This window comes from Bacillus rossius, assembly GCF_032445375.1.
Source record: "Bacillus rossius redtenbacheri isolate Brsri chromosome 9 unlocalized genomic scaffold, Brsri_v3 Brsri_v3_scf9_1, whole genome shotgun sequence".
Classification (NCBI taxonomy): domain Eukaryota; kingdom Metazoa; phylum Arthropoda; class Insecta; order Phasmatodea; family Bacillidae; genus Bacillus; species Bacillus rossius.
In genome coordinates, this window is record NW_026962012.1 from 2,465,003 (window position 1) to 2,489,081 (window position 24,079).

Sequence of the window (24,079 nt, forward strand, 5' to 3'; positions counted from 1 at the left end):
GCCAGTAATTTGCTATTCGTTTCATTTGAAGCTTCGAACGTGATGCGAAGCTTCGCGTGCAGTGCGAAGCTTTAAAAAAGAAAAAAAAAAAAATTTGGTAAATACTGTTGTGCGGGAAAGTGCTACTTCAGTGAGTCCCTATACAGCCTTAGTTTTCCCTGAAAATCATCAAATACGCTACGAATACGAATATTAATGGCCACGTAAATCGATTTTTTTGAACAAATGAGCATCGACAATCTCCAGTTGCAGCCACGGCCGTAGTTGCTACTTTGTTTTTAGTCGTGAGGTGTGAGGTTATGACGACAAAGAGTAAACATTCTCTTTACCACGTAAAATGGCAAGTTCAAACCAAAGTTCTGATGAATCACCGGGTTTTGGTTTAAAGCGTAAAAGAAAAAGTCTTATTTGGGATTATTTCACCGAATCGGGAAGTTCGGCGGCAATGTGTAACGAATGCAATAAAATCTTCTCGACGCCACGAGGCAAGTTAATTCACACTACCCAAGGCCAAACAAATTGTATAAAGAAAATTATGTCTATTAGCATACATCTGTCTTTTGTTTTTCACGGAAGTATTATCCTACAGTACACTACGTATTCAATTCTTTTGAAATTATATAATCATTATTTTTATATGTAAATATCTGTTTGAACCTAACTATAAAATAAACTTGTTTAATTTTAGGAGTAAAAACGCAAATGATGATGTGAGGATATGACCACACATTATTTAGAGGTTTCAATAATCCTGCCTTTCAAAACAAGATTGTGCAAAAAAAAACTTTTTTTTTTTTGTGTTCGTTACCATTTGCGACTAAGAAATGCAAATAACGAAACATTTTATAGTATATTATCATAATATACAGAGATGTTTCGTTTAATTTAAAATGGATAATTTTATAGAATATAATAAGTTCTTCTGTAAACAATTAAATATAAATAAAAAAAAAGGTATTGTTAAATACATCATGTGAATGGTTGGTTGGTTAGGTTAGTGTGGCTACAGTAAAAATAATGTAAAATTTTAGGGATGGCTAGGTTACTTAGCTACATACATTTAAAACTCTAAATTTGTTTGAATTGTTTCTTAGGTTAAGTTTGTGACATTTAACATGTAAAGTCAAATGAATGGTTGAGTTTGGTTTGTAGCATTTAAGATGCTTTGTGGGACAATGAAGGGTTTGTAGCATTTAAGATGCTTTGTGGGATAATGAAGGGTTTGTAGCATTTAAGATGGTTTGTGGGACAATGAAGGAACACTAGCAAAAATTAATTTTTTTTAATATTTTTTTTCCTGTGTTCACCCCTCCCATAGATGATTGCATAGGTTAGGTGAGCTACATAAAAAAATACTGTGAATTGGTGTGAATAGTGAACAGTTGGTTAGGTTAGTTAAGCAACATTAAAAATACTTAATATAATTTTTTGGGACTAGTAGAACTCAAAAATATTTGCAGAATTATAATTATTCCAGAAAGCACCTACTCTAAGAAATTACCTTAAAATTGTCATACTAAATAGCTTTGTGCAAAACTTCTGAAAATGTTTATTTAATATTTTTTTTAGGTACTACTACTACACTGCAAAACCATTTGCAAAACAAACACAAGATGCTGTATACGAAGTTACAGGAATGAAAAAATTCAGATATGTCTCAAACATCAAAAAATCTTCAAGTAGGCCTAACACAACCAAAAATTTCCGATTTTGTTAACAAACACAAAAAAATGGAACCAGGTGACCCTGCTGCACAAAGCATCACTAAACAAATTGCAAAAATGTTGGCTTCTGAGATGCTGCCTTATGATTTTGTTGAAGGCAAAGGTTTCAGGGAGTTACTTGGCAACAAGTACATAGCGCCCACTTACCAAGTGCCCTCCAGAACAACGTTTTCAGAACACTACATACCAGCTTTGTACAATGAAACCAAAGAAACACTTAAGTCCCAGTTGACGAATGATTTGCCTAGAATATCAGCTCTGTCTCTGACATCAGATAGTTGGACATCTCGGTCCACTGACAGTTATGTCAGCCTGACGTGTCATTACCTGCAACCAGATTTTACCTACGTTTCATTTGCACTGAACACTGTTGTGTTGCAAGAGTCCCACACGAGTGTTAATATCAGCACAATGATCAAGTCTCTTTTGTCAGAGTGGGGAATATGTACTGAAACATGTACTGTTCCCATATTTTCCATTACAGACAATGCAGCCAATTTTAAGCTGGCTTTCTCTTCACTGTTTCATGAACGTTCACGATATTGCTTTGTCCACACCCTCCAAATAGCCATTGAATACAGTAAAAAAGATTGTCCCGGTGTGAAAACTCTACTGAGCAAGGCTAGAGTTATTGTTGCTCACTACAGGAGGAGTAGTTCGGCTAGAAAACGACTACACAAACTCCAGGCACAACTAAATATGCCTCAGCTTGAGGTTATACAAAATGTAGACACACGTTGGAGCTCTGAATTTCTCATGTTAAAGCGGCTGTTACAAATAAAAGCTGCCTTGGTCGCAGAACATGCCAACAGTGGTAGTACAGAAATGTTGTCATCATCAGAATGGAAACAAGCAGAAAGTATTGTTGAGGTGCTGCAACCATTAGCTGAAGCGACAGAAGAAATGAGTGGTGAAAGTTATCCAACCACATCAATGATAATACCTATTCTCCACTGTCTAACATCCAACCTAGAGAGCCATGCACAACAGCAGAAAGATGGTACTTTGTTTGCCAAAGCATTGTGTAAAAACTTGAAGTCAAGATTTCCAAATTTCAAGAAGGAGCAAGTCAGTTGCATTGCAATGCTAGTAGACCCTAGATTTAAGGGCGTGCTGATGTCTGATGTTGAGGCAGAAAGTATTCTCAGTACTGAATTAAAAATTTTACCAAAAGAAGCAAATGAAAAGGTGATTGTAAAATCTAGTGAAGAAAAATCTGTTTTGTGGGCTGCACTTGACTCACTGCCCAACCAACCAGCCACTAACCAGAAAGAAGATGAAATAAGAAGTTATCTCAGTGAACCGCGTCTCCCAAGAAGTGACGATCCACTGGGTTGGTGGAAAATTCAAGGAAGTAAAAAATATCCAAACTTGTCTGTTGTAGCTGCAAAATATTTAGGGATTCCTGCAACTCAAGTTAGTTCTGAACGACTGTTTTCAGTGGCAGGTAGTGTTGTTACCAGTAGAAGAGAATGCCTTCTCCCTCAACATGTTGAACATTTGGTGTTTTTGAAGGCAAATTTAAAATGACATTTGATATTTTTAACAATCTTTAGATAGTTCATTTTTTTTTACTTAATTGCCTAAAAAACAAAGCTAACTTGTAGTTTTAATGTAACTGCATAAAAAACTGTTTTGCTTATTCATTGTAATTTTTAGAATTCAATTTTTTGCTTATTACTTTGCTTTGTTACTATTAAAAATATAATACAGATAAAACTTTGTTTCAAAGTCTTACTATTACCTATTAATCCAGTATTTAATAATTTAAGTGTAATATTGCCTTGTCAAGAAATATATTCGCAATTCGATTCGGCTTCGTGAATATTTTTAGTATTCGATTCGTTATTCGCTTCGCACAGGCCTAACTGCGTGTAATGACAACTCGGCAGCAACCATTTGTTATGTTTTGTTTTGACGATGTCTGCCTGGTCTACAGCTTCCTGAGCTAGCCATGTGTGACAGTGGTGCAAGATGGCGGCCGTTCCGCAGTAGTCGCGTGTTTTTTCGTCAGTACCATGCACGTGATAAATATATTACCATAGACTGCGACATTGTGTACGATAGTCTGTGTGCTGAAAGATCTGGATTGATTCTTGAAATTTACGAGTGACATGGGGCTGTGTTGTGTGGTCTAGGGCGGATGTTGATTATATTTAATATTACATATCCTATTCTTGCGTGCCTGATGCAACACGTGGTGAACATGAACGAAACAACTCGCGCGACTTTTAAAAGAAAGAAGTCAAGTTTTGTGTGGAAATATTATACTCAAGATGAAAGTGGTGAAAGTGCAACATGCAATTCATGCAAGAAAAAAGATTTGTACGCCAACAGGTAAGGGATTGAAATTACAATAAATATGTTCATGATTTAATTCTTATTTTGAACCTTACATTTAATTACACTTATTTTAAAACATGTGTTTGTCCCTCCACGAAGGTGGTGGTAAAATTAATAGTTTTAAACTAGGCAAAGTAAAAAATTGGTTTTTACATTAGGCCTAAATTTAATTTTTAAAAAAATTTTAATTACACAAGCTTTGTGGTTATCAGCACATCTAGCACAGAAATTGTTCCTTGTAAAACTTTAAGGTGCCAAATTCCTTTTACCGTACTTTTGTTGCAGGGAGTACTTCTGGTTTGGTATATTGGACAACATAAAGATATTGAAACTGAATTCAAGAAACTTAAAGAAGAAGCAAGCCAAGTAGATGTCACACCCTCAACGAAACAAGCCACACTTTTTGATGTCTTGAAGAAGAAAGAAATATGGAAGAGTGACAGCCAGGAAACCAGCCATCTAAATTCCAAAGTGGCAGCCTTTTTAATAAAAGGCTTTCATTCATACTCTACTGTGGAGGAACCAGCATTCATCGAGCTACTGAAAACATGCCAACCATTGTATAAGTGTCCATCAAGAACCACATTTTCCAGAAAAATTATTCCTGAAATATACGATAAGACAGTGCAACGACTAAAAGAAGAAATAGCAGCAGATATAAGAGGCGGAGTCAGTGCTGTTTCCTTTACTACTGATACATGGACTTCCAAAGCTAATAATGGTTATATTTCATTAACGTTGCATTATGTCAGCAAGGAATGGGTACAAAAAAGTCGTACACTCTGTGTCCGCCATTTTCCTGGCTCACACACGGCATCAAATATCCAACTAGTTTTGAGCACAGTGATGGAAGACTGGAGAATCCCAAATGATGGCAGCATCACAGTTTTCTTTGTAACAGACAACGGGAAAAATTTTGTCTCTGCCATAACTAGTGAACACTTATGGACACATTTACAGTGCCTCGCCCACACTCTTCAGTTGGCCATAAAAGATGCCAAACAGGAAACACCAACTGTGGAGAAATTGCTCTCAAAGGCAAGAAGTATTGTAGGCAGATACAAACGAAGCAGTATTGCTAAAGAACGGCTAGAGCAACGTCAAATACAAGATCAGAAGATTCCGCTTTCTGTGGTTCAAGATGTTGAAACAAGGTGGAACTCAGAGTTTCACATGCTCGAGCGCCTATTGGAATTGAAGGAATACATAGCTGCAGAATTGGTGTCAACCAATTCAAGTGTTGATTGTCTCAGTGCACAAGAATGGGCAATTGCAGAAGGAATGGTTAATGTCTTGAGGCCAATTGAGAAAGCCACCAACGATTTGAGTGGAAACAAATATGCAACACGATCCATGGCTATTCCATTCCTGCATTTTATCGAGTCCTCAATCGAAAAATCGATTTCAAACAGTGGAAAGTGTAGTGTGTTTGCAAAAAACTTAATGAAGACTCTAAAGTCTAGATTTCCCTTCTACAAAGAAGACAAGGTAAATCTATTGTGTATGGTGTTGGACCCTCGTTTTAAAATGACTCTCCTAAATGTACCAGAGCAGAACACCGCCTTGATGCATTTAAAGAGTAGCCTGGGAGACATTTCCTCTGAAGTCGAATAAACATCCGAGACAAACGATGAAGAAAGTGCGAGTTGTGATGATTTGTCACTTTGGTCTGCAGTAACACACGTGAAGAAGCTATCTGAAAACTCAACTATTGATGATGAAATTTCCTCTTACTTGAATGAAGTACTTGTAAATAGAAAACAAGATATGTGCTTCTGGTACAAAAGTGTTGGTTCTTTCAAATACCCTAATATTTCTAAATTGGCTGCTCAGTACCTTACTATTCCAGCTACATCTGTGCCAAGTGAGTGCTTGTTTTCGGCCGCAGGGAACACAGTCACAGATAGGAGAACTCAACTTTCCCCTGAACATGTCAACCAGCTGTGTTTCTTACACGATAATTTCTAGTTTCCAATTTTCTAAATGTTTACATTAATTTATGTTTTGTTTGACATTGCTGATTAGTTTATGTAGGCCTACTTGTGCAGATAAGTGTTTTAGTAAGTTATGTTTTTGTTATATTAGTTGTGGTGGCTGCGAGTCCTAGAAAGGCAAGGCAGTGATGTTTGTTTGTTTTTTATAAATGAATATTTTTGTTTTACTGGCATCATTTTTCATTTACTAATGCAACTTCATAAAAATAAACCTATCATCTGCTTAGCAGACTTTATTAAACAATGTAAAACTCAAGCACTGGTTTGGATCAGGGCAAAAAATTAAGGACTTTTTAATTTTCATTATGTGTTTATGAATTTGAGTAGTCGAAACTTGAAGGCATGATTTGCCAAAACAGAACAGATGATAGGATAATTAGAAAAGCCTCATTTTAAATCTGAAACAAGTTCATGTAGCTTTAGTGCATCTCAACCTTAAACTGGAGTAACACAAGCATTTTATTGGTTCGTCAACTGTAGAAAATTTCAGATGACATTTGAGGTTATATTGTATCCTGCTAGCATGTCATCAAACATGAGTTTATGAACTTGTCATTTTTAGATACATCAAAAGGCACCAAAATGATTTATGTAACATAATTTATTACTGTAGAGCAAATTTGGGGGCACTTTTTTTCTTTGTTAATTAAAAAAATTTGCTTAACTTTCGTTAATAATAGATTTATCTCATAGAAAAATTCATTTTCGTTTCACTTTCGCGAAACTTGATAAATTTTCTTTCACTTTCATTTTGTGTGGATAAAGTCACTTTCGCACATCCCTATCATAATTATTATATTTCGCCTTAGATGAGATCAAAAATCATGTTCTTTCACTCTTACACTGAATAAAATTTAGCCCTTAGTCGTGCTGTTGATAAATGTTTAGAGTAATAGCTTCTGAGTAAAATACTCGGTGATCAAATTCTGAAAATAGTGTTTTGAAGTACTGCTTATTATTCTTGGTTACTCTGTGAAGTAGCATGGCTATATTTTAGGAATTTAATCTGGAATGATTTGTGCAATCATTTTTCACTCTTTTAGAGAGATATTGGTTAGATTTGTATTGGTCATTGGATGTTTTAATACTTGGTTCAGGTATGGAAATAAATGCTGTTAGCCATGCCTTAAAAAGTTATTCCATTAAATTATTTATTGTTTGTATATTTGTATGTAATTATGAAAAAAATTATCAGGGTAAATTACTAAATCATTTATTTTATCTGGATCAGTTGATGTATTTATATTGTACTCTTGCAGTGTTGCATTGGTTAGATTTGTAGTTGTCTCCAGTGATCCACCCATTGTAGGCATGGAGCTAGGAATTATTATAGGTCATGTTTGTTTATGTTAGGGCTGCTAATTAAAATAATTTTGTGAGCCATGGCAATATAAATGCCATGTTTAAACTTATTATTAATCATTAATTCATATTTTTCTACGTAACCATCCAAGATAAAATACATAATTTCCATTTTTGGTATGATACATAAATGCTTGATTGTTACTGTAAATTGCATTTTGAAGTTTATTCCTATTTGTAAAATAAGTAATATGTATATAACAGACTCACAGCATTATTTTACATACCTAAACTAACCTGCAAAAGATAACACTGAAAGGAGCATACAAGCACTTAGAAGCATCTTATATATGTCATAATAGTAAAACCTCAAAAACTTCATAGATGGAATCGTTCTTTTTTAATTTTAGTTTCATCATAAAGTATAATAATTACCAGTCACAGGGTTTTTTACCAAATGAAAAACGTGATGGTATAAAACCTGCAACCAAAGACCATGGGGTAACATGCGAGATATGAGACAATCGCCACATGCTGTAAAATAGATTAGTTACAACATGAAAACCAAATTTCTTAGGTGCACACGAGCCACATGTGACATCATCTTCTAGAACAGAAGTTGTGAAATTGTATGCTGAATATTTTTGTTTCAGCATAGCAACTCTGCCAAGGGTTGTCTCGTATGTGCGCTCACTATTTCTGGTCGAACTCGCATACGACTAAGAGACGATTGTTTCAAACATAGCTGACAAATCTCACAAATAGGAACAATATTATATGTAGAATTGCGATAAAACTGAAATAACACCAATAAACGTGTCGTACACCACCTACTTAACTTAGAAATGCACCATATAGCACTAAAATGCAGCAAAAATCATGAAATCATCATTTTAGCAAAACATAATGCCAATCACAAAATTGTAATTTTATGATTTATAAAATTTGTTGAATAAAATTTATTTAGCAATGAAGTTTGTGCCAAAATGTATGGACCAAATTACATAAAAAAAATTAATTGTACTTTGATCGTGCATCTCTACCTCATTTTACATTACTAATAATTTTATGTTATCAAAACACACAAATGCTTCTGGTTAATTTTTGTCTTTCAGAGTAATTCTCCTGTAGTAGTGCTTATTTCGAATTATTTGTTGTAAAAATACCTCTTGTATCACATTATAAATGACACTATTTTGGTTTAAATAAACATGAAGAAACAACTTGTGTCATAATTTTTGAAATATACACTAACTTTATGAATAAACAGAAATTATAGAAATGAAAACGATAACATTGAAACATTTTGTTTTGAAAATGAAAACCATAAGTCCATACTTGGTTCTACTGACAAGTAACTGGAGGAAGGGCATTTAAGCGATAGGAAGCAAGGACTTGTAAAGTATCAGTAGATATAGGAGCTAGAATCTCAGGAACGTTTGGCTGAAGAAAATATCTTCCAGCAGTGGGTAAGCCTCTGTATTTAAGGAAGAAAATAAAGTAAAACTAGTTTAAAATTCATAGTACCATCCAATTTTCCGGTTAATATGGTCAAATATTTTGGTCCCACCATTTTCTCCATGTGATGTGTGTTATTTTCCATCAGGGGCATAGCCAGGGGGGGTGTTTTGGGTGTCCAAACACCCCCCGAAATATTTAAAAAAATATATGTACTTATGACAAAATTTACACTTGTCTACCTGTTGCAAATGCACTTACATGAATTAAGTAACAGGGTGATTGTTGTGCAGAAATTACTTTTAATTGGCTGATGGCTGATCTAGAGCTCTGGACTGTTTCAACAGTTTTTACCCTGCAGTGAGTGTACTTGCGCAAGCTTCAACTGGCCAAGTTATCCCTTCCTGCGGCGTAGTACCAGCACTCCTGTACAAACTGTGACTGGGCGGCCGAGTTCTTTGTACTGTAGGGGCCACGAAAGTAGCGAGCTGAATCCCATAGTTCTAACAGCAGACATTGCTCGACACGGATCGGCAGAACGAAGCGGGGGAGACAGCGCGCGCGAAACTCGGCACGGTCCGGCTGTATATTATGCGTTATAAAAATATTCAGCGCACTAATGAATGCGCAGCATTTAATTGTGTATCTGTGAGAATGTGAAAATAGTAATGGTGTATGTTGTAAAATTAAACACATTGTAAAACGGGGCAATACGGAAACATTAAATTAGCACTAGATGTCCTAAGTTAAAGAATGTATACTAGCTCTTACAAAGGCTGAGCCAAACACGATGTAGCATTATCACTATCACTATATTCATCACTGCTGAGTGCTGTCCCTTACACTGTTACTGGTTAGAGGAAACGAATTCGTCATCGTCACTATCATCATGTAAATTTATTAAAATCTGGACAACTGGTCCATGGCCATGTTCATTATGCAGTCCGTCTTCCAGTATTCATCTTCTAATTTTTCTACATGATTGCAATAGCCTACCCAGTCATTCTTTGTTTCAGAGTTAACAGTATCCAGTGTGTGCATCTGAAGTGCTTGCGCGGAGAACTCTCACACGGTATTACATTCCCGAATGCATCGCTTTATCTTTGCCCATGCTAACTCCGATAGCGTTTAACTCGCACATGTATGGCAGGAGTTCGAATGACATAACGTCCTGCATTCTTAAAAAGTCGATCAACCCGAAAAAATTTCTCCGTTGGTTTGTCTTTTTCTTCTTATTCCATCAGTAGACATTTCAGCATTCTTGCATCACACACTAAACCCCTGCGTTTTAGTCATGCAATAATTTCGTTTTTTGTACAACAGAATATGGCGAAAGTTCGGTATAACACGTACGGACAGCCTTTTTCAAAATTAGTAGCATTCATTTCCTTTTGATAATTGTTTGGAACTTCTGTTGAAATTCCGCGACAGGCCATGAAGCAGACAACAAGGAGTAATCATTCCCACAAATCAGTTGAACAGTACTATCTAAGATAAATTTTTCTGCCATGTCTCGATGGAATCATTGTCAATCTTCAGCATCGATTTACTCAAAACAAAGACATTCTTTCAGCTTTTGAGATTCTTCTCCCCAAACATGCACACGAAAATTGTGTGAAATAGATCAACAAACTAAGCCTCTATTTTCAAGATAAAACTTCTCAGGCCGCGGTTGAGGCGGAATATCTCTTGTGGTGTGAGAAATGGAAAGACAGAAATCTGTCATACCAAATGGGATTATGTCTGTTTTGGAGGCATGCAACAAGCATTTTTACCCAACCATACGACAACTGTTGTCTGTTCTGGCAACTTTACCTGTATGAACAGCTGAGGTCGAGAGGTCATTTTCCTCGATGAAAAGAGTTAAAACATATTTAAGAAACACTATGTGCAACAAGCGACTAACTGGCCTAGCGCTCATGTCAATTCATTATCCATTGTCTTTCACATCTGATGACATTTTAAATGTTATGGCCAGTAAACCCAACAGAAGAATGGTATTGTAAAAAGCTTTTATAAATATGTACAATAAGTGATACTGATGCATAAATTACTTCTATGTATTCTATAGTGTAGGTCAAATATGTATTGCTTTAAAATGTTTGATTCTTGTGAGTTTCTGAGCAGTTTCAGTTGTAGTAATAATATATGGTGGTTGATAATTGACTTCTCTGTTTATGTATTTATAAGTACTATAAGCAGTTTGAGAACATATTTATAAAATACTGAATATTTTATTAGCAATATCATTTGCTCTTGCTGAGTGCAATGTATTTTATTCTTAGGTGTTAAGAGTTAAACTTCTAATAAACCCACTTTTTTACTATCAATATATAGTAGGTAATCTTACTTGATACAGAAAATTCATTTATCGAGTCAATGACATTCAACAAAGGCGAAACTAAGAAAGAATCCTTGAGCCGTTAACACTTAATATTCAGCAATGAGTTTTCAACAGTGTCTCGTTAAAAATATTATAAAGTCGGGACACAAATTTATGTTATTTAAATCCAATATTTTAATTACGAAAGTGCTTAAATAGCACCCATTTGCACATTAAAATCAACATTTTTCCGGGGGAGGGCCCCCGGACCTAGTACGGGGGGCAGGGTGTAAGTAAACACCCCCCCAAAATAAATCCTGGCTACGCCCTTGTTTCCATGAAAGAAGTTACACAAAAACTTATAATTTTCTGTGTAAAAATAAAGGATTCTTTAGAATTTATTATTTACTAGGAAATTACTGTTTTCTTATGTAATAAACAAAAATAGGTAATTTTTCAATGAATAAATTCTCTTTCAGACCCGTTTTCAAAAGTTACAACATTATTCTATTCTGCATCCACTATGTGGCGTTAATGAACATGAAGCCAGCTCTGGTTTCAGTCGTGTTTGGTTGGGTTGATGTGTGTGTAGTGTGTGCACTCAGTCAAATATCATTAGCGATAGCTTACCGATAGCATGCGCACTCTGTCTTGTGCAGAGTAAACCATATTTGATAGCCTGCACTATTTCATTGTCAAACTGTACTGTGACTATGATAGTTATTTATTTGCTAAATTAGTTTTGTCTCGTGTTCTGGTTTCTGTGGTCAATTTATTTAAAGTTAGTACAAAATATGGTTTTTGCCAAGTAATATTTATTTACTAGTAATATGGCATCAACTAAGAGTGGGTTAAAATGTAAATTTGGAATGCGTGTTTTTATATTTGTTTTTGCTCTTTACTATTCAAGTTAGTATTAATTATTTCAATTATGTTAACTTTTTGTTAAATAGGCTTAGGCCCAGTTTTAATACGAAAATGTAATGATAGTCAATTTTGTATTGCTAGCAAACTATGAAGGGGAGAAAATTTTAGTTTATCTAGCTAGGAAATTTTTTGAAGACAGTCCCTTGAAATTTTTTCAACAAATTTCTCTGTATTAGTATAGTCTGTGACATGAAACTTGTCTTAAATTTGAAACTTCTCAAAACTAGTATCATTGGTTTACTTATCCTTCTGCCACTGTTGTTTTGGCAACAGTGTTTGTAAACAACTTAATGTGGTTGCCGATGTTCGTGAACAAACAACATGCGGTGCTTTTTCAAGTGTTGGGAAATGGGTGCCACTGGTCTTAATTTAACTGTCAACTTTGAGGCAAGGTACATGCCTTACACTGTAGTCTTGTTGGTTTTGCTGGATTTTGAATGTTTTGGTTGAACTTGAACAACGAACAACAGGAAAAAATAATCTCGGTTTGGATGGGAAGATGCTTGTTGGGACATTGGCACCATTTCCACACCACTTGAACATTCACAATATCTGTCACATCAGTTATTTAGGTTTTTTTTTATTATAGGAAACTTCCCCAGTTCTGGAAAAAATAAAAAACTGCCATTATAGTTTCTCGTGGCGCACGGACGTGGCTTGCCCGCAGCGGAAACAACAAGAGCCAATTCCAGAAGACAGGCAGGCTGCTCAGGCCAGTGACTGCATTGCAGTGAATCCCGCCACAAAGTTCAGGTATTGAGCAGTCTGCATGATTAGTTAATTAGAATGGTGGAGTAATATGATCACATGCCTGGATCGTGGGGACACAAAAGCTATACTAAGTTTTTTTTTTACTCTGTGTTTCTTATTAAGTAATTTTATGTATTTCTTGAGAGATTGTCATAAAAAAATTTATTCCAGATATTTTTTTTTAGAACTTTTGGCTGGCAATGTAAAGTACCTTACAGTTTTAGGTAGCTTTCGAAGAAATATACCTATTGTAGCCGTTACTATGGTGCGACTTCTGGAAAATTATTACTTAATTTGTTTCATGGTCCATAGACCCCAAACCCATTGTCAACTCAAAAGTGTGTGAAGGTGTGTGTGTGTCTATATATATCACATTTTTAGGAACACAATTACTGCCTTAATTTTTCACAACTCGCTTCTAAACTGAATCAATTTTGATGAAACAAATTATTACAATAAAAACAGGGTTTGAAATTTAAAAAAATTCAAAACTTTCTTAGAATCAAATTTGTTCGACTTTATTTTAAACCATCTTATTATCTTAAACCTTGGTGGAAAGCATATTTTAATATGACCATGTTTTTAGTACAAGGGATGATAAATAGTGTTTGAAGGTCAAAAAAATTAAATAATTACCTAGTTGCCATAATATAAAATTTGTTCTAAGCTATTCAATGCTGGATGCATTGAGTTAAAAATATTCTTTATATTTTCACTGCATGGAAAGTGAGAAAAAGTTTAATCAATCCTTTTGTAATACTGGAGAACATAAATATGTCATGTCCATTAAGTTTTTAAAGTGTTCCAGAATTTTATAGAAGTTTCCAAAATATTTCCAGAAGAAATAAGTACTTCGAAATCTACCTCTGCCTGTAGGCTGTGCCGAAAGGGATTTTTTTAATATAATTTTGTTTCTTGCTAGTAAAATTACGTCAATTCTAGGTAGCGACGACCAAAATATATAATTTAGAATCATACAATCATTTATAATTTAAATTGTGTTGAGATAAAAATTACCTATTTTTTGACAATTATTTGTAACCCTCTATGAAGTGACAATGTATTTCTTTACATTTATTGTTATGAACTTCTCTTAAGTTATCTGGGAACTTTAAAACCAGTTAAATGTTCTTAGGTTCCCCCCCCTTCCTGCCAGATATTTGACTGATTGCTTTTTCTTTTTTTCTTTTTTAAAATTTAAATTAAAAAATATTATTGTCAGGAAGTAAGGCATATCAATAAGATGAATGTGCATGACTTAAAAAATTTAATTTCTCTGTATTCTAGATTTGATCTTTCCCCTCTGAAGAACATAATATATACAACATATCTGTCTGTGGTGGACTACCTGCTGAGGTTTGCGGAGAAGGTGTTGGTGAGTTAAATTTTAAAACTTTAAAAATTAAGGTGTGAACTCATGTGTTCTTTTGAATCTGTATAAGCTTGATATTTATGTATTACCTACTTTTTTTACTGAAGTTTCAGATCAATATTATTAAGGTTTGTTTAAATTAAGCTTGTACATAGTTATAAAAATCATTGTCAGATATTCTCGAAAAGCCTTTTAGCATTGCAATTGTTGTACAGTTACACAGTTTTTACTTAAGTTTGCTGCAGAAAATTACATTTTTCTATTCTCTCTTTCACTAAATAACATTGGGTTTTAAGTGATACAAATGTTTTTATTTATATTTTTCCTGCTAAATTATTTTATATTTTCACTAACAAATATTATGTAAATTTGTAAATTTTCCCTCTTAAGTATTGTTCATAATTTGCATTTAACACTTATTGCTAAAGAGACATCTCTCATCTCATTATTGTCCTTGTAATAAAAGGAACCTGATGCTTTAAGAGTAATTCAAAGGAAATCAGAGGTTTTCCTCCTTTGTTTCACAGTTGGAAATCATAAATGAAACATTTTTGATGGCTCACCCTAGCATTAGTAATTTATTTTTCTGTAATAGTTTATAATATGAAGAAATAGTTTAGGAGAGGTCATGCTAATTTTGTGTGTTATTATATTACTCCCTTGGTTTCATTGTCTTTTTTTCCCTCCCATTTTCCAGAATATGTACTAGTTAAATGAAAATAAACTAAGTTTTTAGCCTTGATAGGGGGATAAGTTAGTACAAATTCAGGGAATATGTAAGAAAGCCAAACTAGTCAGTTATAGCTGCTGATAGCCCTGCTAAGGTGTGTTACACTCCAGACCTCAGGCTAGCTCTTATTGGTCTGTATGAAAATATGTACATAAAATAAAACATTAAAAACACATAAGTTCTACGACGGTCTCCAGTAGCCGATAATTTTTTGGAAAGGCCAGTGACGACAGTACAACTTACACTATAAAATGTCTTAACACCTTGGAATAAACAGGCGTGCCTTCCCACAAACTGGAGTTGAAGGTTGACATCCCAGTTCTGTTGATGCATAATCTTGAAGCACTGAGATTGTGCAATGGCACGAGGCTACATGTCACAGAACTGGGGAGGAATATCAAAAAGCCACTATTCTTACGGGAGTAGCTAAAGGAGAGTGTGTGTTGATTTTCCAAGTACCTATTATCCCAAGTAATTCACCATTTCAATTTAAGTGCCTGCAATTTCCCCTAAAGTTTGCATTTAGATTAACCATTATTACGTCCCAGGGCTAAATGCTGAAAGTGGCAGGAATTTATTTGGGCACTCCGTGCTTATCACATGGTCAGCTTTGTCAGTTGCTCAAGAGTATCGAGTGCCCAAAACTTACACGTACTGGCGGAAAATATTAAATCGTACAATGTCGTCTACAGAAGTATATTAACTTAAAATATTTGCATCAAATAAAAAAAACAATATACAATATGACGGGGGAAATATTTTACCCAATTATTTATTTTTTTATTATTCTCACATTCTTCATTTTTCTTAGTATCCAATTCTGAAATCCACGCAGACGAAGTCGCAGGCAAATGCTAGTAAAGTAATATATGTATGTGTAGATTTTTTTTTTTTGGGGGGGGGGGGGGGCTTAATTTTTATTTTTAAAATAAAAAAAAATATTTCTACAAGTTTCGGACATAAAGAATTATTTTTGTGCTATATAGTTTCTCTGAAGTGCTGAATGAAACTTCCCAGACCATTGTAGCTGTTGATGAATAAAAACAATTTTTGATAGTTCTGTAGAAATAAATTATGTATTCATTGTCAGTTACAAAGGTGCTAATGTTTAAATGCCTAAATTTCCTTTCCTGAAATAATTTACTTCCTATCTTTATCCTAAAATATGAAATCTCTTGAATTCTAAATATTTAATGGTATTTTAGGATTTGATTGGCTCATTATTCTGTACTGTAGTAGAAGTCACAATGAAACTGCTGAGTCTCCCATCTAGTCAGGGGTGTATTTGTGTTAGTGAGGGTGGATAATAAGTGACATGCTCACTGGTATTTCTAGCACAGTATCACTTCTATTAGCAAGGTTGTGAACTGGCAAGCAGTCTTCTCGTCATGCATAGGGAAACTATATAAGATTTGCGCGGTGACCATAATATGCAGCTGAGAAATGAAGATAAAGTTGCAATGCAAGTCCCTTGAGGGCTTTTTAGAATCTGACCCGGATGTTTCATGTCTAAAATTTATTCTAAAAAAACACGTTTTAGCTATTTTCACTTTCCTAAAAACACAGCTAAAAAAGCAAAATACGGGAACATAACTAATCTGCCCTCAGTGTATTCTTAAATGCTTTTAGTAAACAGACCCCACTCCGATATCTTGAGCAGTTTTAAAATCATTTGGTTTTCTCTGAAGCTCTGCAAACTGTATGTGTACTCAGGTAGGCGGGGCCCTGAAGAAATATCTCAAGTGGCTTAATATAAGACTTTACACAGGAAAAACTTCTTGAGAGGGTCAAATCATAAGTGCTTGTTGATGCGAAGGCAAGATATTTGTAACCCTGTTGGGATCTGCTGAGAAAAGTGTCACTGTGCATGAATTCTTGCTCAGGGGTGTGCCAGGTCGGTGGGAGCAGGACGGTGTCGCTGGGCGCCGGCAACAGCCGCCTGTCGTACGATGGCATGCTGCACTTGAACTACACGGGCGGCGACGCCTGCCTCGGTGGCGCCGGCAGGAGGAACGCCTGGCTGCAGTTCGTGTGCGGGCCGGAGGGGTCCGCCCCGGGCCCGAGCTTTGTGGACGAGCTGAGCGACTGCACGACCGTCATCGCCTGGAACACGGAGCTGGCGTGCGAGCGGAAGGCGAGTGTCGGGGTGGGGGGGGGGGGGGGGGGGGAAGCTTGATATGGGTCTCCGAGTACTCGAAAAATATTTGATATTCATGAATAATTTGATACTCTGTTCGACATTTCAAATACACACACATCTAACGTTTTATATACTAAAATCAAGTTTAAAAATGTAGGGGTGCGATTTTTATGCGAAAAAAGCTTTTTTTTGTTACATAAAGTTATTCATAAAAACAAAACCTATCCATGCGTCAGCTCAGCCACTGTGGTGGTGCCTATTGCAGGAGAAATTCAAATTTGCGTGCTACTGTTCATGCCTGTTACTTTTGCAGGGTCGCGATTATGGATGTTATGTACCTGGAACAAAACTTGCTTGTCTTAGCATTCCCTGCCACCTATATTAAAGTTAATGCCCTGCAGTTCGCGAACACTTTTTTATATGGTGCGAGGTGGTACAGAGAACACGCATTCCAGGGGACTTTGGTGTTGGATCACCGGTTCAGACACTCGGTTATGTTTTTTTTCCGTGCGGTTTCCCAGAAATCTTCCCAGACAAGTGATGTGATGGTTTGTGGGCCGAGGCAGGGCCCTGCTCCGAGACGTCGCTGTGTTCCCGCAGGTGCCGTGCGAGGTGGTCGTCGGCGACAGGCTTGTCAGCCTCGCCTCGCTGGCGGGCTCCTCGTCCAACTATGAGGTCCCCGTGCAGGGGTTCGTGTTCTACATCAACGTGTGCCGTCCCATCGTGCCCATGCGGGGCCTGCGCTGCCTGGCCAGCTCCTCTGCCTGCGTCGCCACCAGACACACCAACGGCAGCCTCACGGATGAATTGGTAATTCTATAGCAGTTTCTGGCCCGGGTTAAGGTGGAGTCTCACGTCTCACACGCCATGTTTAATTTATTTTCTCATCATCACTATTAGCTAAGGGCTATTTCTGTGAATTCAACTTCACGCCTCTATTGCATTTGTTTTTCAACATGTTGGTGTAAAACGATCGTGCAAGTGATAACAGTTACAAACACTTGCGCGAATTTCTACAGCAATTAGATCACACCAAGTAAATATCCCTTTAATATAATATAGACCAAATGCAAAACTATTTAAGCTTATTAGCCAGGAAAACATCGTAAGTAGGAACTTCTGACGAAGGTTTTACAGTTAGAAACTTAAAAAAATTTGGCTAACCCATTTAGTGTCAGGCTGAGCTTCAAATATGTCTGTGTTCGCCACACCCACATTTTTTTTTTTTTTTTGCTGGCTGATTTCTTAGTGTACTGTGCCTTTTTTTCTTCTTATTCTACTGATCACTGGTAGTTGTTGGCTCGCAGTCGTAGTATGCATAAACATTTACAGTCCCAAATGCAACCAAATGAATCTGGCTAATTTCCAGGTTCCTTCAAGCTTTATTAAGCTATAATTTTACGAATTGAGGTTTGAGCTTGTGTTTTCTTAGGGTTCAACCAATTGCTCCAAAAAATTATTCAGTCGCTACGCAATATCATTATTTCACACCTGGTTCATCTAATTGTCTTCAACAAGATGTTGAAAATTAATTTATTTATTTATTCATACATTCAAACAATTTCATTTAATTCAGATTTTGTATATGAGAGTTTTGTGGAGTTCAAAACTCACTGTAAGTAATCATTTTTATTTTCGTAACAAAAGTTAAGTTTACTGCATATTATTACTTTGTTTGCTGGAAAATTAGAAAAACAATTATGTGACACCTTGAATCCTGTCTCGGACCGAAATTAATTGAGTTGATGGTTAAAAATTATTAATGGAAAAAGTCATGGTCATGATAGCAGGTTTAGGTCTGTAAAGAGCCTAAACTTTTGATGTTTCGAGCGAACTCAGTTGTAACTTACATTAAGAGCACCATGTTTGTAGCAGACTTAACTGGTAGAACATTTAGAAGTAATACCCAAACATAAACGTGTCTGTTGTGAAACTGAAATTTCTTCGTAAATTACTTTAGATTGTGACAAATCCAGTTTTTCGTTAAAAAAAAGATTAAGGTTTCATATCACAAAACTGAAAACAATTGGTAATCTGGGTGATTGTGCTTCGTGATGGAAGTTCCCTAACCCATTATTGATACTTTATGCATTAAAAATAAAATAATTAGTTTAAATTGTATAACTAAATATGATGTAAATACCAGTTCATAAAATTATTTATTTTACCATTAAAACACATTCAAATATTGTACAAAGTTTAACAAATCAATCAAATTTCTTTTTATATATGCACAAATTATGATTTAGCACTACACATTTACACATCATTCTAACTTGGTGCTTTGACTTAACTGAAATGATTTCAAGACTACAGCAGCATTAGAATTCTAGCTATTACAAGGTCATTCAACCAACCTTTTCTCTGTTATTAGTTGTGTGTCTTAAATAAGTTTTCAGCAATCTATCTCTGTAAAAGTTGTTACTAGCAGTATTGTATTAAGAGAGTAATGTTTGGATAGATGTTTTCATTTTATTGAGCTGATGTCTCAATGCAGTTCTTTTGGCCTATGTTTTCTTGTGGGTTTGACATGGTCCAGTGATGCTTTACAGTGATATTTCATCTTTCACCTTTTGATTTAGCATGGGTTAGCAAGCAATTTATTGTACTATTATAATATTGTTAATTGAAAACTTAAAAAAATTACTGGGAATTAGACCTTCTAATAGCATCATATTGTTTAACATTATCATTAAAGCGTGATTCTAGGTGGCTTACTAAATGTTCATGAAACTGTAAGAACACAACATTTTCGTATGTTGCTCTGACGTGCGATGTGCCGCGATCGTCTGTTGTCACTGAGCCGTCAGCCCCTCTCTTTCTGAACAAGAGTTCGGGCTGTGGCAGACGACGAGATGGCAAGTGCCGCCCATTGCCAGGGCGACCACGCCCGCATTTCCGGTTGACCTAGGCAACCATGCCCAGGACCAACGAAGTAGCCCGAGCCCACCCAACTGGCTGCTACCCCCAGTCCACTGTCTCTCCTGCCAGGCAGGCCGAGTGCACACGGCACCAGTCGCCTGGAGATCCCAGAAGCGGCTGGCGATTCTCGGAAAACCACCTTGGCCTACGTCAGTCCCAGGCCCTCATCTATGGTATATGAGGCAGTTCCTTGGCCCTACAATGGCAGTTGGTGTCCGGGGAACACCGTGAGAACATCCACAAAGACACCGTGCCAAGCCCCCACACTGCCGAGACCTGTTCTCGCAATGCCGACAAGAGATGTCTGGCAATCCCAGCGCGAAACGAGATCGGAGGACTAGCGACCGGGAGCCAGACCACTGAGTAGTATCTGCCTAGCTAAAGGCCGTAGTCAACCGTCCGCCGTGAAATGGCACCATGTGTGAGTAGTGTGTGTTGATTTGGGACCAGTATGAATGGAGATGCTGTCGCAACAAAGTGTCAACTCGTAATAAACCCAGTGCAATATCATCAGTAAGTGTTTCTACAAACCACTTGCCAAGTTTTAAGTGCCCTTCAGCAAGAGACTACCTGCCCAGACTCATTTGTGGATATGTTCTATCCCCATTAACAAGTTCATGCTCTGTTATTTCTGGCTCTCACTTAAAAGTCAGTTAACAGCTGTTAGCAAGATGCATGCTTCCAAATAAAGGCAGCTGGAATCCCAAGATGGAAGCATAGACAATAAATCTGAAAGGGATTCAGGAAGCGTCACGCTACAGCTCAGGAACTGACACATTCATTCTTTGAGTTTGCTTTGGAACATACATGCAAGGACGGGTCCGACCACAGGGACCTCGGTGGTTGAGCGGTCAAATCCATCGCCTCCTGCCAAGGGCATGTGGCTTTGATTGCCTGCAGGGTTGAACTGTTTTTCTTCCCCCCTCCCACAAGTGTAAAACTGGTGCATGTTGACGTGGTAGATGGGTATTCTTGAGTTCTTGAAGCAAAGCACAGTAGTCACTGCTAGTCTGGACTAGATTGTCTGGATGGCCGAAAGTCAGAATTAAACAGAATTTGCGTTAAAAATGCATGTAATACAAGTTTTAGTTGAGTAAAACTAAAAAAATTGTTGGTTTTTTAAAATTATGATTTTAGTTTTGTAGACCTAAGTTTTAAACCTATGAACTGATACAGGATTAACAAAACCAAACATTTTTGTAAAAAATTTTAGTTTGGATTTATTGGATGTGCGGACATATGGATTAGCGGGACTAGGGATGTAAATTTTTTGTTCATTAGCAACAGGGATGGATGAAAATTTTTGATTGTAGTATTTGATGAGTTCAGAATGAACTGATTAATTTTTGCATGTCTGCTCTCCAAATACATCTTATTGGCAGGAACTTAAAATTTTTTTTCTGTGTTTGCTAAATAGAGCCTCGGTGTTCCTTATTTATCTCCGACTGTTGTGAACGGTGGTCTCGTTTTGAAGTACCTGAAAGGATCGCAGTGTGTCAACAGTCCGGGGGAGGACATTTCAACAGCTCTGTACTTTGTATGCGATCCTAAGGCTGGTAAGGTAAGTTCACAATTGAAACCAAAATTATCTGTGTTTTTTTATTAGTTCTTTTAAATAACAAAATTTTTCAAAAGCTGTATTCTACACTTATATTTTAAATATGTAATGTACTCGTTCATAAAACGTTTTGCGCAGCACCGTAGTTTAATGTGTTTACTTTAGTTGCTAACATTTCATAATTAGATAATTTAGTAATTGAAATTTAAAAAAAACTTAATAATGTATACTTATTAAACACCACTAAACGTGATTGATATAGAACAAATTATGTACTATGCACTGTATATAATTATTAATTTCACTCTTCTAAATTACATATTATGTCTTCATGTAAAAAGGTACATAATCTTGCTAAAGGAAATTCCAGTTAACCAAGTAATATCCAACCATTTTGATATTTTTTACTCTTTGAAATATAGTTGTTTTAATATTTTTGGTAGCTTAATATACTGGTAAAATTTGGGCTTAAAATATTTTCTATCATAAAATCAAGTTACTGACAGTTATGTTATTTTAGCTAAAGTTTGTGTTAATTTATGTGAAAATAATATTCTTACAGGGAGCACCAAAATTTATAAATCTTACTGATTGTCAGTATCAGTTTGACTGGAAGACTAGCATTGTGTGTCCTCCTGAAAACGAGACAAATTATTTGACAACAACTAACAACTGCTCTTTTCATATTGAAGAGAAAAATGTGAACATAGATCTACAACCTTTTGCTGATCATGGTGCTATAGTGGTAAGGAAAAAATTTTTTTTTAAGGAATTATTAATTAAAATTTATTTTATAATTTACAGCAAATTACTGTTTTCTTGTAGCTTTCAAGTAAGTAAGCTCCATAATGATTAAGCTCACTGTGTAAGTTACAGAACAAAGTGAGGGCCTGCCTCGTCAGGGGTGTATGTGTGTTAGTGAGGCGGGATGATAAGCGCGACGCGGTGTCGCCTCTAAGCGCAAGGCTCTGAACTGACGCGCAGTCTTCTCATCGTCACAGGATAACTGTGAAATTTGAGCGGTGACCGTAACATTATGTGGCCAAGAAATGAAGATAAAGGTGTAATGCAAGTCCCTTAAGTGCTTTCAAGAATCTGTACTGGTGGTTTTACGCCTAAAAGTTACTCTGAAAACACGTGTTTTAGCCAATTTAACTCTTCTAGAAATACATTTTAAAAACTTAATCCGAAATTAAAAGTACTTTTCGGTCCTCAGCGAACTCCTAAATGCTTTTCGTAAGCAGACCCCACTCGAATATCTTGTAGTTTTGAAATTGCATTGTTTTTCCTGAAGCTCTGCACACCGTGTGTGTGCCTGGGTAGGTGGGGCCCTATAATGCTTTTGTCCTGCATCATCACTACATTTGCACATAACTATGTTAAGTGTTACAGTTCTTTGGACTTGCATATGAGAGTATTCGGGTTCGAATCCCAGTACATCCATCCTGCTTCTGGTTTTCCGTGGTTTCTTGAATTCACTCTAGGTGAATGCGGAGATGATTCCTTACTGTAGGACATTGCAGACTATACCTGCTTATGCAACTTGTAATGTAAGTAGCTGTCTCCAACAACTTTGTTTTCAACAACATGGAAGACAAATACCTACCTGTTATTGTTACCATATCAGGTAATGGGTGAAATAAAAGGCCTAACCCACAGTTTTACCTAATTTTTATTTCCAGGCAGTCTTTTATTTCTCAATCTCTTAACTTTTAACGTAACCCACCATATTGTTTTTGCTTCTTTCAGCATTATATTGAGTTCCTGTACTACTGTTTTTTTCTTAACTAAAATCATTTGGTTTTCTTTTAGTTATTTGTTTACATTCATCACTTTATTCCCATTGGTGCTGTATCTTCTTTTTATTTACCCTCTGTTTCTACTGCATCACATGCTTTATACTACATACAATATCTGTTTGCATTTTGTTGGCAATTCTTTAAACAGATTCTGTAATAGAGCCTTTTTATCCTGACTGTATGCACTGTATTTATTTTTGTTTCTACAGTTTCTTGTATTTAAGACTCTCCACTTGCATTTACCCTTTACTATTTGTGTGTACGGTTATTTCAGGATGTCTTGAAATTTAATGGCTTGAAGTTGATGTTTCTCATTTGAAAGATGTGACTGCTTATAAAACAAACATTATAGCAGGTCATAGCATAGTTTATTTTAATTGTGTTTCAAGTTGAATTACTGTGAAGTAGTTTTGAACTTTATCGTTACTTTTTTTTTTTCTTCCAGAAAGCAAACAGTGGCAAAATCTTTTACGTCAATCCATGCTTGCTGAAGTCCTTGTGTGATGGGGTAGGCGTATGCAAACAAGAAATTGGCCAAAACGTTTCATATGGCCGTACTCCCCGCATGGTGTTCAACCCCAACAAAAAAATTTATGGGCTGAGGTTTACAGATGGCTCTTTTTGCAGCACGGGAAGTAAGTAACAAACAGGAAGTAGCAGTCAGCGCTGCATAACATAAGGTGTTCTTTGAGGTTGCCACTCCCACCTTTTACCTGCGAACTTACCTTGAGATAAAT

General features: G+C 36.2%; 1 protein-coding gene across 2 annotated transcripts in view; it reads left to right on the plus strand.

Moving 5' to 3' along the window:
* LOC134542585 (cation-independent mannose-6-phosphate receptor) overlaps positions 1 to 16,971 on the plus strand; it is a 60,006-nt gene extending 43,035 nt beyond the window's left edge. For both annotated transcript variants that reach the window (XM_063386960.1, XM_063386961.1), the window contains exons 13-15: positions 12,661 to 12,824; positions 14,109 to 14,196; positions 16,807 to 16,971. In XM_063386960.1, coding sequence (XP_063243030.1) covers positions 12,661 to 12,824; positions 14,109 to 14,196; positions 16,807 to 16,890 — 336 coding nt within the window. In that variant the 3' untranslated portion in view covers positions 16,891 to 16,971. The remainder of the gene's footprint in view (positions 1 to 12,660; positions 12,825 to 14,108; positions 14,197 to 16,806) is intronic.
* The last annotated feature ends 7,108 nt before the right edge of the window (positions 16,972 to 24,079 follow it).